Below are 12,298 nucleotides of genomic sequence, written 5' to 3' on the forward strand. Positions count from 1 at the left end.
AATCTTATTTTAAGTTGTGTATGTGGGGAAACAATTTTACTTATGGATCCTATAATGAATGGGTAATTCATTATAATTCAGCGAACATTTGCCAGAAAATGCCTAAGTTAAACTCTACTCAGTAAAAGGAAATAGGTAACATGCCACAACCCACCACAAACAAGCTACAAAAGACTTATTGAGACTCAAGTAGAACTGTGTCATGCCCACAGGAAGCCAGAAGAGCCATAAGAAAGGCTTTACCACTCATTGGAGGTTTGTAGTCAGATCCTAGGTCTGGAAGCCGGCTTCCTTTTCCTGCAGACCCTGAGGCTGAAGGAGAAGAAATCATATCAGTAAGGGTCCAAGCCATTGGTGTGATGAGTCTGCTTCACATCAAGTGTTTTCTACAAAAAATATTTTCAGTCTACTCTGTCCATGAGAAAACAAAGTAGCACATAAACAACAGGGGAAAAAATAGGCTGTGCAAAGCAAACTAAGGTATATAGCTTTCTATGCAATGAGGCATCTGAAAGGCTGACACCCTTGTTCCATGGCTGTATCTAGCATGTAACTAGACTGCCACTTGCTGTTCATAAGGTGGGAACACACCCATTCCTCTCGCCCAGGAAACAGTTCCTGAAAGACTGCTCAGAGCACTTATGGCAAAACTAGCTTCTCTCAGAAAAGGAACAGAGGGACCAGCTGGGTTGACTTCTGCATTACAGAAGTGGACTTTTCCAAGGACCTGGCTATGTTGATCTGGCCTACCAGGTATCAGTAGTGTTTGGATTTTTTTTTTCTCCAATTATAAAGTTGCCTTAAGCAGGAGCAGGAAAACAAGTGGAGGTTCAAATCGGGTTCTCAGTTCCTGCTCAGCCATCTAAATACCCAAGGATGGAAAAATGAAGTCTTCCCTCTAGTTGCTCACCAAGGACACTGTCTCCTAATCCATCATAATGAAACACAATGAGTGAGGCTGTCGACCTTAGGCTTGGGACCACCTCACAAACAGACTTCATGAAATACAAAGATCAGTTTTTTTAATAATTCATATTCTTGGTCTTAGATTTTGTTCTTCACATTTATAGAAAAAGCTGCTTGGGTAAAGCAAATATAAGGAGCCCTTTCCCAGTAAATCAAAGGTATTCCTCAATTCAAGGTTTGGATTTCTCCTGAAGTCTGAAAGAATTGCAAAGTCAAAGCTGCTCCTCATGGTTAATACAGGACACTGCCTGCACTTGAATACTGGCCTTTCGTGTACTTGACTTTTGGCAAGTTATTCATTATTTTGGGGTCTTCGTTTCTTCATTGTAAAACAGTGATAATAATTGTTTCTACTTCATGAAATGGTATTGATGATTAAATAGAAATTTAATCCTATAAAATATTTTGAATACCGCCTGACACATAGCAAATGTTCAACAAATATTAACTACTATTATTACAAATATAATAAATCTCCAGGGAAGAATATAATCTTTCCCTTTGCAGAGGCACAGAGTATGAAGCTTCAGAAAACACTTAAAAATGAGTTATTTCTACAAATAAATCTTGACTAGAAATACATAAACTAGATGTGTTTCTACAAAATATTACAGCTAATGTCAAGTACTTCTATAAAAGTTAATAGCATTGGACTAAATGAACAATTAAAATCTGAACATCTGTGTACACAGTTCATTGAACAGAATAAATATCTAGATGAAAACAATGTTTTCTGTTTCAAGAAGCTCAAAACTCCCAAAGTAATGCAAGCTGTTGGGTATCCAAAAGGGCATATTTAACTCAGAGTCCCTGATCCCTTTCCTGCTGTCCATACTTGTTACTTCATCCCCTTGTTTCTGTCGCCATCATTCCTGCCAAGTGGCACACACCACAGGCCATGACTCCAGCTGTTCTTTTCACTGTGATGAAGTCTAGTTGGAGGGGATGACTTAGTACTTGCAAAGCTCTTCACATTTAGGTCTGCTTCTTTTTCAGGTAGCCCACCTATAAGTCCAACTATCCAGAGCATCGTAGCATGTAACTAATTGCCAAAGAACACACTTTGCCAATAAACTGGTTGGCTGAATTCCTGTATTCCCCAGCATTTTTTTCTTTTAAATATAACCTATGAGCAAGAAATTCCAAGGATTAACCAAACACCGAAAATAAACATGGGTAAGGAATTTAAAGGCTAGAGGTGTGGTGCAAGTGAAGACTTGTACTCTAGCTTATCGAGTGAAGTAGAGGAAGGACAGTGAGCACATCTGTAATCTGTGCACACAGTAGGGTTCTTCTTCTGTTCTCATGCTTAAGTTAAAATGTCTACCATCATCAAGGTACCTCACACATATACACAAGCACATACAAAGAAAGACTCACTGAGTGCAAACACATTTCTAAAGCCTGAAACATGTAACCTCAAGTTCTGACTCTTCCTTGCCATTCACCAAATCCAAAGACTTTTTATTTCTAAAAACTACTCTTAAATCTTGAAAGCAATCATCAACTTTCCCTTCATTGCTCTTGGTATAGAAAACAGATACCAACTGTAGCTGACTCCCTGGAGATGAAAACCACAATCCAGTTACTTCTCCACCATAGCAATTATAGCAGAAAAACCATGTGGACAGATAATTTCAAGAATGGACACTGAGGCCAGTGCCTCTTAAGTTTCCATTTTAAATTGTTTCTACCTCTTTTGAAATGAGCAAGTATATTTAAGGGAGAAATGGAGAAAAGCTCTGAAGTAAGCTTAGGGTAACAGAATAAATAGCACTAATTTTGTCATGGATGACCATACAATTCATTAGGGTAGATTCTTTGTGAGGGGAGGGAAATAGGGTATCGGCTGAATTTGATTACAACTTTTCATTTAGAAATACTAATACAATCCTAGATGCTACAAATATGACAAACAACTGTGAGGGTTCCCATCATGGCCCAAATGCCTATCATTGTTACAGAATTTCAGTATCTTAACACAAAGGACAAACTGACCCATACTTAAGGCCAATCTCCTACAGCTGCAGAATTTCATCTACAGCTCCGTTTCTGATGCTGCCTATTTAGCTTCTAAGTAGATCCCCAGCTTTTCAGATACCCCAAGTGCCACGAACATGGACTCAACTCCACTTTGGCCAATAAATATGTGGTTTTTAACACAAAGTACCGATTTTTTGGGGAAAAAAAAAGAAACAAAAACAACAAAAAGCTAGTAATAATAGGTCACAAAAGAGAGGAAAGGAAAGAAGAGGCCATCTAACTGATTTACCTTGATCATTAGGCATTTTATCAGAGGAGTCCGCTAACAGGCCAAGCACAGGGGAAGAAAAAACAAGAGCAAGGATCACAAGCTTTGAAGATGGGACAGGCAGAATTTTTAAAGGAAAAAAAAAAACCCACAAACTTCCAAACAAATTGAATCTTGTTTTCAGTACTAACAGAAAAGAAATTTCCAGACTCAGTCCCCAGCTAAATTTTACTCCTAATCTCACATGGTTCAGTACTTTATCTTTACTTTTTTACCTAGAGATTTCTTCAAACATCCCCCGTTAGTGTCTTTCTCTCTACAAAGGTCCATAAGCCTTTCAGGTTGAGAGTCTGCATGTGTTGAAAGGAAATTAACATGCTATTACTGTACCCGGTAACTAAACGAATCACATCTGATCTGACCGGTAAAAACTTTAGGATCATTGCAATTCATCTGCCTTAAACAGCCTTGTAAGTGATATGGTTAGGCCAATAACCTAGGGAGCACTGATTTGGTGGTCAATGGGTGAGTGAAGGATCATTTTGAGATAAAGGTTCACACTGTGGCTCATAAACTCATCATCAGGACTTCTTATATTCTCCACAGTTTCTATGTGCTAAAGTTATATGTGCAAGCATTGCCTCACTAAAGAGACATATAAGAAAACACTGTTTAGTGGAGTTTTACCTTTAGGTGTTCTGAATTGGACGGCTTCAGACATGGGCCCCATGCCCTTTGAGTTTCGGGCTTGGATTTTAAAGTAGTATGGTGTGTCAAGTGTTAACTCTTGTATCTGGTGAGTCAGCCTGTTTCCCACAACAGGCTCAATAACCCAGTCGTGTATCTCTGCGTTCACATCCGTACTGTAATATATGATGTAACCTGTCCAAAGGAGGAAATGAGAAAAGATACCTTATTCCTGCTTTTTCTTTGCAATCGGTAAGTCAACAAAGATATGTGTTATGACATATACAAGTAGAAAACTAGCTACTGATTAAACAGCAATGGTGGTGCACCTGGGTGGCTCAGTGGGTTAAGCATCTGGCTCTTGATTTCAGCTCAGGTCATGATCTCATAGTTTGTGAGATCAAGCCCTCAGTCAGACTCTATGCTGACAGTGTGGAGCCTGCTTGGGATTCTCTCTCTCCCCGGCTCTCTGTCCCTCCCTCACTCGTACTTTTTCTCTCTCTCAAAATAAACTTAAAAAAAGGCGGGGGGGGCAAGGGTAAAATGCCTTCAAAATGCTACACTAAACATAATATAGAGAAAACCGCAATCTCAACAGTGCCAAGCTGTAAGTTATCATCTGTATCAGCAGTTGAAGCAATAAAAGCAGTTATATAGTAACTATCATAAGTTAATAATACAGGGGCAAGAACTCTCAGAAGGAAACAATCCAATCACTTCAACATCTTAATATTTGAATAGCATACACATCAATGGTCTACAATTAAAATAATGCACTCTTGAGGCGCCTGGGTGGCGCAGTCGGTTCAGCGTCCGACTTCAGCCAGGTCACGATCTCGCAGTCCGTGAGTTCGAGCCCCGCGTCGGGCTCTGGGCTGATGGCTCAGAGCCTGGAGCCTGTTTCCGATTCTGTGTCTCCCTCTCTCTCTGCCCCTCCCCCGTTCATGCTCTGTCTCTCTCTGTCCCAAAAATAAACGTTGAAAAAAAAAATTAAAAAAAATAAATAAATAAAATAATGCACTTTTGAAAACAGACACTGATTTGAAGCGCTGTTTTACCTCGCACCAACATGATTTCCCAGGAGAAAAACTCCCCCGCCCCGGCGGGGAGAGGGTTGGGCAGTACCTTTATTAAAACTGCAGACTTGATGTGGCTGAAGTCCTAGTGAAACATCACCTGATACTCCCACCAGGGGGCACTCAGTCTCCATGGCTGAGGCAGGAAGAGCTACATGCCTACCTGACCTACACAATGCAAAAATGCACTGCATGCATCATTACTGGTTTTTAAAGATAAAATAAAATGTAATCCAAGTCAAGTCATGCTTCCTTCTTGTAAGGAACAGGGAAGTTAAAAACACACACACACACCATGAGAAAGCCCAGGGATTTATGGAAAGGGATTCTAACTGGAAGTGGAAGCAGGACAACACTGAGAAATGCGATCAGTTCCCTTGGGCCTCCTTATTCATACATAGGAACATCAGAAAGCAAACTCCTGTTCCTCAGCATAAACCTACACCGGAGCAGAGATTTCAAGGGGAATAATTAAGAGCTAAATCCCATTGGGCTTTCCTCCCTGATAAAGCCAAGGAAGACACAGTGTCCTCTACTGTGGCAAGTTCCCTGGAAGTCCAAGGAAAAATCCCAGGTCCCTTCAAAGGCCTACGCCAATTCAAACTTCTAACTCTAGTGTTAAGAGCACAGGAAGCTGAAGTAGCAGGTCTGGGGACAAAAAACTGAATTAAAAGTTTAATGGGGTTTTTGGGTCTTCGAATCTATATTTACTGGGTATTACCCTTTAGAATCAGGCAGGGTCTTTGACGCCAAAGCTGATTATCTAGTCAGAGGCAGAGAAGAAGAGCTTTTCTGATGAAAATAAATATGTCCATAAAGCCCCACCATAGCCAAAGACTGTCTAATGTAACAACGCCCATCAGATTTTCACCCAAAGTGAGTCAGAACAACCAACTGGCCATTCATTTTTACCTTACTGTGAGCAACAGCACCCCCCTAGGTCCACTTTCAAGGATCACCATGACTCTGCACCTCATAAAATGACCAAGCCAGCCTTCAGACTCCCACTTCCCCCAACCACACAGCACTCTGCTGGGATGCTTCTGCCGGGTAGGAACAGAGGGCAGACATACACTCAAAGGCAGCTTACCTGTAATTTTGCCATTGGCTTCTGAGGGAGGCTGCCAATTTACAATTATGGTCCTAGGTTTTCCCTCTTTACTCACAACTGTCACGTCCTTGGGTGGAGAAGTAGGAACTACAAAAAAACAAGACTTTCATTAGTTCCTGTCCATTTCAATTTAAGTCACCATTTCCTCAACCCATTATAAGGCACAATAAGAGGTATAAGGCAAAAAAGATAAAGCCTCCTGGCTTCAAAGAACTCAAAGTCTACCTGCAAACAGCTCCAATCAAGAGAAGAATATGCCAAGTACCAAAGAGAAAATACCACACAATGAGAATACAGAATTGTTATCTTGGCTTCGGGTCAGGGATTTATAGGATACTTAGGGAAGTCAAAAGACCTTTGTAGTTAGTTACCAAGTATCTACTATATGCCAGCCATTTTATAAACAGTATTTCACTTAATATTTATGGCAACTTGAAAGGCAGTTACCACTATCCCTGCTTGACAGATCAGGGCACTGGCAATGAAAAAAGTCAGGTAATTTGCCCAAGATGACATTCCCCCTCAAATTTGGATAATTTTGTTAGAATATTTTCAAGTGTAAAATAATTTTCTCTTCATTTATAGATGGCTCTCCAAACCAAATACAATGTTTAAAAATCCCTATTCCCTCAAAAAACAAATGATTTACAAATTGATGCTTTTAAGTTTGCACTAAACACACACTGTCAACTATTTGAGAATATTGTTCTGAAATGTAAAGTTGTTTATGAAATGGAAAAAACAACAGAATAAAACAACACTGCATTTCTTGTATTTCAATGTCATGGCTGATAACTATTAATGTACCAGTAGAGAAATGAGCAAATTAAGTATATCCTTCAATTTACTCTTCTTTACCTAAAATACTGGAATTCTCCTAGCATAAAATGGAAGGCAGGAAGCCTGGTGAAATGCACACATCCTAAGGGAATATGTAGTATCATTTATTAACTAATGGGTTGGAATTAAGCAAAAAGATATTTTCTTTTTTTAAAATTATTATTTTTTTTTTAATTTTTTTTTCAACATTTATTTATTTTTGGGACAGAGAGAGACAGAGCATGAACGGGGGAGGGGCAGAGAGAGAGGGAGACACAGAATCGGAAACAGGCTCCAGGCTCTGAGCCATCAGCCCAGAGCCTGACGCAGGGCTTGAACTCACAGACCGCGAGATCGTGACCTGGCTGAAGTCGGACGCTCAACCGACTGCGCCACCCAGGCGCCCCTTAAATTATTTTTAATGTTTATTTATTTTTGACAGAGAGACAGACAGAGCATGAGCGGGGGAGGGGCAGAGAGAGAGACACACAGAATTCAAAGCAGGCTCCAGGCTCTGAGCTGTCAGCACAGAGCCTGACGCGGGGCTCGAACTCACAGACCGCGAGATCATGACCTGAGCTGAAGTCGGACGCCCAACCGTCTGAGCCACCCAGGGGCCCCAAGCAAAAAGATATTCTTAAAACTAGCAAAGAAAGTAAACTCAATGTCTACCTAAACTTTTGTGCACTATTAATTCTAAGCTCTCCAAAGTCAACCCTTTTTCTCTGTAGGAAGTCCAATCAACTGTGCAGAAGACAAAAAGGCATTAGGGCCAGGCCCAGTCCAGAGAGACTTAATAGCTCCATTTTTTTCATTATATACAGGTGAAAAAAGCCATAGGAGGCCAGAAGAGACAGAGACTCCCAATGGTTACACATATCCACATGCTAGAAAAGTATAAGAGGTAGAAGGTAGGCCTACAAATGAGCAAAAGGCAAATGGAATCTCAAACTTGGATAGCCTGCTTTCCCCTTAATTTGTTTAGGTGCCTTTTACCTTTCATGTTTATTTACAGGCAAAACCTGTTAGAGGCTGTCCCAATGGGAGATTTATCAGATATCAACCAGATATTAACTGGTTTGTAAGAAGACTGCTGGGGCAGCTTTGTGGCCTACCAGTAAAGTTCTGAGGCTCCAGCAAGCATGGCATTGGCAGCTGCTTCGTTAAGGGCAGGTCACTTGTTTTTCTCTCAATTTAGCAGTAAAGCAGGATTAATGACAGTAATCCTCTACATCTACACAGTGCTTTATAATTACCATGTGCTTTCTCATCTGCTCATTTTACCCTTACAATAACCCTGTAAGGTATGAAGAGCAGATATTATTACCCCTCTTTTACAGATGGAAGAAACAGATGGAGAGGCTGGATGACTTACTTATGACTTACACAGTCAGTGTTTGGTTGATCTGGGATTGAACTCAAGTCTCTTGATTCCTAAAAACTAGTATACTTTGCATTATATTATCCCATTATTTGCTAATGTTCTTGTTCAGTGATGAAGAAAACAATTCAAACACTGAACTCCAGCTGTAGCTGCTTACTATGTTCTGCTAATTCACACCCTCGATAATTTTCCTTGGGTCGTAGAAGCAGGTGATGAGAAGTCTCAGGACTTGGGATGTGGGACAATACTCACATGGACTTCCACTGGCTCTCATGTCTTGCAAAGAGAAGAAATGCCATGTGATGTAAGATTCAGACAACACATACCGAATTCAAAGGTGGTCCCATGGGCTGTCATACTCCATGTGCTTGATCTTCGACCTTTGGTCACCATCACAGAGAATTCATACAGTGTATTTGCTTTTAAACCAGTCACCAAATAACTTAAAGTCGTAGCATTTGCATTCTGGAAGCATATGAATGAAGAACTTTAGAATTAGGAAATATCAATAGCTATTAGCTTTTCTCACCCACAGCAAATGTGCCAGTACCTTGTACTTGGTGTTTGCTGGGATGTTGGTTTTCCATCGGACTGTGTAGTACCGGGAATCCGTAATCTTCTGGTGTTTGGGCAGTGAGTTGTCCGCCCATGTGATCCTTATGGTGTCATGACTCAGAATGGAAGCCTGAACTCCCACAGGTGGCATCATGGGAGTGGGATCTGGCACTGGAGTGTATGGAGCATTAATAACAAATAAATCAACTTCAGAAGTGTCTGGGTAAAAAGTAATTAAAAAAGGGAAGTGGCATTTTAACATAAACAAAAATAAAAGAAAAGGAAATGCAGGGTAACATAATGGAATGAAAGATGAATGGAAAAAGAGAAATAGAATCCAGAGTTAATAGACAACCATCATTCATTAAAAAGAATATTTCTACTTGCATTCTTTCAGGACAAATTTGCAGGAAAATCTCTAGGGAAATAATTATATTCTCTACAGTATCTGTATGTATATTAAAATCTGATAATCCAGTGATATTAACATAATCATACTTGAATTTTTCTAATTACTTGAAAATTCTACTACCTTTCCAAAAAGGATTGTGAGAAGATACAATCTGCTTTTAAAATCAAGGGTGTAATTTCAGAACAAGCAACACAAAGCTTATGATCTGTTTTGATATTTCAGTGAATATGGCCGAATTTTTGGGACATGGCTTATCAATGCATGTCAATGACCAGGTAAGGGTCCTACACTCAAACCTGAGTCTTGAATGCCAGCCAATGGCAACTTAACCTGGCCTTGGTGTTAGGGTTATCTGATACCCACAGGGTCCAGTTGAGATCTACTGATGTCTTGGGTCTATAAGCAGTACAGCAAGATGGCGTACATCCAAATAAAGCAAAAGTAACTCTCAAGGGTATTATTCTTCCTGGGGAAAAGGTAAGGTGATACCATGCAGGAACATCTGCTGTACTTTCTCCAGTAGGGTCAGAAAACAACGCATCTAATGAATCCCAATCAGTTATGGGAAATGACATAGTTATGGATCCAAGTGACAGCCTTTATGAACTTTAGAAGTAAGAGTTCTTATTTGATGGAATGTGCACAAAGGCAACAAGGACCACAAACCCAGGGTGATACAGCAGGATCCATTGGGCTTTATCAACTCTTGGTCAGGTTTTCTAAGTATACACAGATTGATTTATTTTAAGTTAAGGTTTTAAAATGGGTTTCCCACATGGTTATGGAAATTAGCCCTTCCTGTAACTCAAAATCTGAAATGGCATGGACCTTGTTCATGAATAATTGCCAAACTAATGTAATAGTCTCCATTTGTGTATTCCTACACAATGAGTACTAAAAATAACAGAGGAATAGCACACATTCTAGTCAAGGGCTTTGTTCAAAAATTAGGACACAAACCAATTAGTTACAGAATATGCACCTTCAGATGCAAAAATCGTTAGACTTCTTTGAGAAATTTTTTTTATTTGTAATAACTCTTGGAAAAGATAATGATGTTACATGACTTAGGAACATTTTCTTGTATATTTCTAGCCAGAAGACTATTATTTTTAAGTCACATAAGAGAAAATAATTTCAAAAAAATTTTTCTATTATAAGCCAATTTTAAAAAGTAGCAAACCACTTATTTAAATATTCTCTTTTTCATCTTACATTTTTTCCCCTTTCTGGAAAAAGAACTTATAAATTGCAAGCATACAGGAGAAGACAGGACAGAACTACCAAACAGGCAGTAAGGATGTTGGTCTTGTCAAGTAAAAGCATTAAAGAACAAAAGGGACAGAGATTATCTTTTTAAAAAGAATAATGTCATATTTGCACTATTATACAAAGTATCCAAAAAATATGGCAGGAAATAGAGATTCACAGTTCTGGAAAACAAACGGAAAAGAGCATTTCTGAAAATGATAAATTCTTGGGTTTTCAGTATTCCTTAGAAAAATTTACAAGTCTTACATATTTATTTCAATAAGCTTTCTCATACAGCTCTAAATTAGAGATTTTATTTACCTACAGAAATTTTATATGTGTATTCCTTTGTTACAAAAAAAATGAGTATTTTGGTCTCTTTTGTAATAAATGTACAGTCGATCAAATGGATAGTACGACGGACTTTATACTCTTTATATAAACAAAGTTTATGAAAAGCAAATAGAAGTACTTTCCCAATCAACTCAAGCAACTAGTAAAGAAAATGATGGATTCACTCACTGATCATACACATTTACTGCTACAGTCAGTAACCTATATAATTCCTCCAGAGTCATAGAGATCCTTTCTTTTTTTTCACTCCTTTTAGTTGTAACTCACATGACCAAAAGATGAAAATCACTTTTAATTCTCTCACAACTATGCTTTCTAGAGACCAACATATTAAAAACATCTGCTGCATATCTACATAGAATTATTTGCATAACAGGACTGTTAATATTTTCTAAAAAGAGAAAACCAGAAATTAACAAATTTCCCTGCTGAAAGCCCATTTTCCTATATGAAGTCTATAGTGGCATATACTTTCCGTTCCACTGATACCTATGGGGCAGACCTCGTGCCAACATTCCACATAAGCTGCTGGAAAAAATGCTGAAGACTGAAGATGGTCAGGATGGCTTACCTGTGTGAGGTCTGGTCACAGCGCTCTCGTACAGGGGGATGCCTTCACCCACGTTGTTAAAGGCTTTCAGGGTTATCACGTAGTGAGAGCTGGGATCTGAAGGAAAGAAACAAGTGAAAACACTTAGAAAAAAATTCTCACTCCAGAATTTTAAAAATCCAAGGGTGACTATGCATGATCTTAAATGCAGAGCAAGTTAGGAAAGATTTTGAGAATTTCATGTGGGGATTCTTCTGGGGTGTGAGGAAATGGAGATGGCATCGTACACAGCCCAGAAAAGTTGGCTGGGATCAACTATCTGGAGTTCGTTCCAGGAGTGAGGGTGGCTGTACCTGAATCCTCTCTTGGCCTCAACTAACCAATGGTTTGATGTTACTGTACAGTGAGGGGCTCAGATGAGAATGAGTAAATAGGAATTTTTTGTGTTGTAAGCTCATAGATGGAGCTTAGAATTAAACCCCTTTTATTCTCAGAAAGCAGGACAGTGAATGGAACAGCCAAGCAAGTGGAGAAGTAGCAGAACTGTTAACTCAGCAAGTGGAGGACCTCCAAATCCAGGAACTGCCAACCCCCATCTAGCCCTCAGGTAGACTTCTTGGTTGGATAAGGTATGGTCCCAAATTTCAACTGGCCTGGAGGTGATGTTGCAGGAAATGAAGCTGGAAAGAAATGCTCCCTCCAGTGATCATGTAAAATGCTACTAGTGACACTTGGTGGAAAGGGGGCATAAAATGGTTGGAGGAGAATTCGTTCTCCTGTTGGCAAATCAGGAAGGCTCTACTTCTCACATTCCTGATCTAGGCAAGGTTTAGTATTCATACTTTGAAGTCCAGTTCCAGAAATGGGACTTAGGCTCCACCA

General features: G+C 39.5%; 1 protein-coding gene across 3 annotated transcripts in view; it reads right to left on the bottom strand.

Annotated features, from left to right (window-relative positions):
* NEO1 (neogenin 1) overlaps positions 1-12,298 on the bottom strand; it is a 239,249-nt gene that overhangs the window by 21,064 nt on the left and 205,887 nt on the right. For 2 of the 3 annotated variants that reach the window (XM_047074420.1, XM_047074418.1), the window contains exons 16-22: positions 11,438-11,533; positions 8,845-9,068; positions 8,621-8,759; positions 6,071-6,178; positions 3,905-4,099; positions 3,239-3,271; positions 244-312 (exon numbers count right to left, since the gene is read on the bottom strand). In XM_047074420.1, coding sequence (XP_046930376.1) covers positions 244-312; positions 3,239-3,271; positions 3,905-4,099; positions 6,071-6,178; positions 8,621-8,759; positions 8,845-9,068; positions 11,438-11,533 — 864 coding nt within the window. The remainder of the gene's footprint in view (positions 1-243; positions 313-3,238; positions 3,272-3,904; positions 4,100-6,070; positions 6,179-8,620; positions 8,760-8,844; positions 9,069-11,437; positions 11,534-12,298) is intronic. The other variant, XM_047074419.1, reaches the window with a different exon arrangement.

This window comes from Lynx rufus, unplaced genomic scaffold (assembly GCF_022079265.1).
Source record: "Lynx rufus isolate CCGP_SWC_20201006 ecotype Redwood Valley unplaced genomic scaffold, mLynRuf1.p SCAF_13, whole genome shotgun sequence".
NCBI lineage: Eukaryota > Metazoa > Chordata > Mammalia > Carnivora > Felidae > Lynx > Lynx rufus.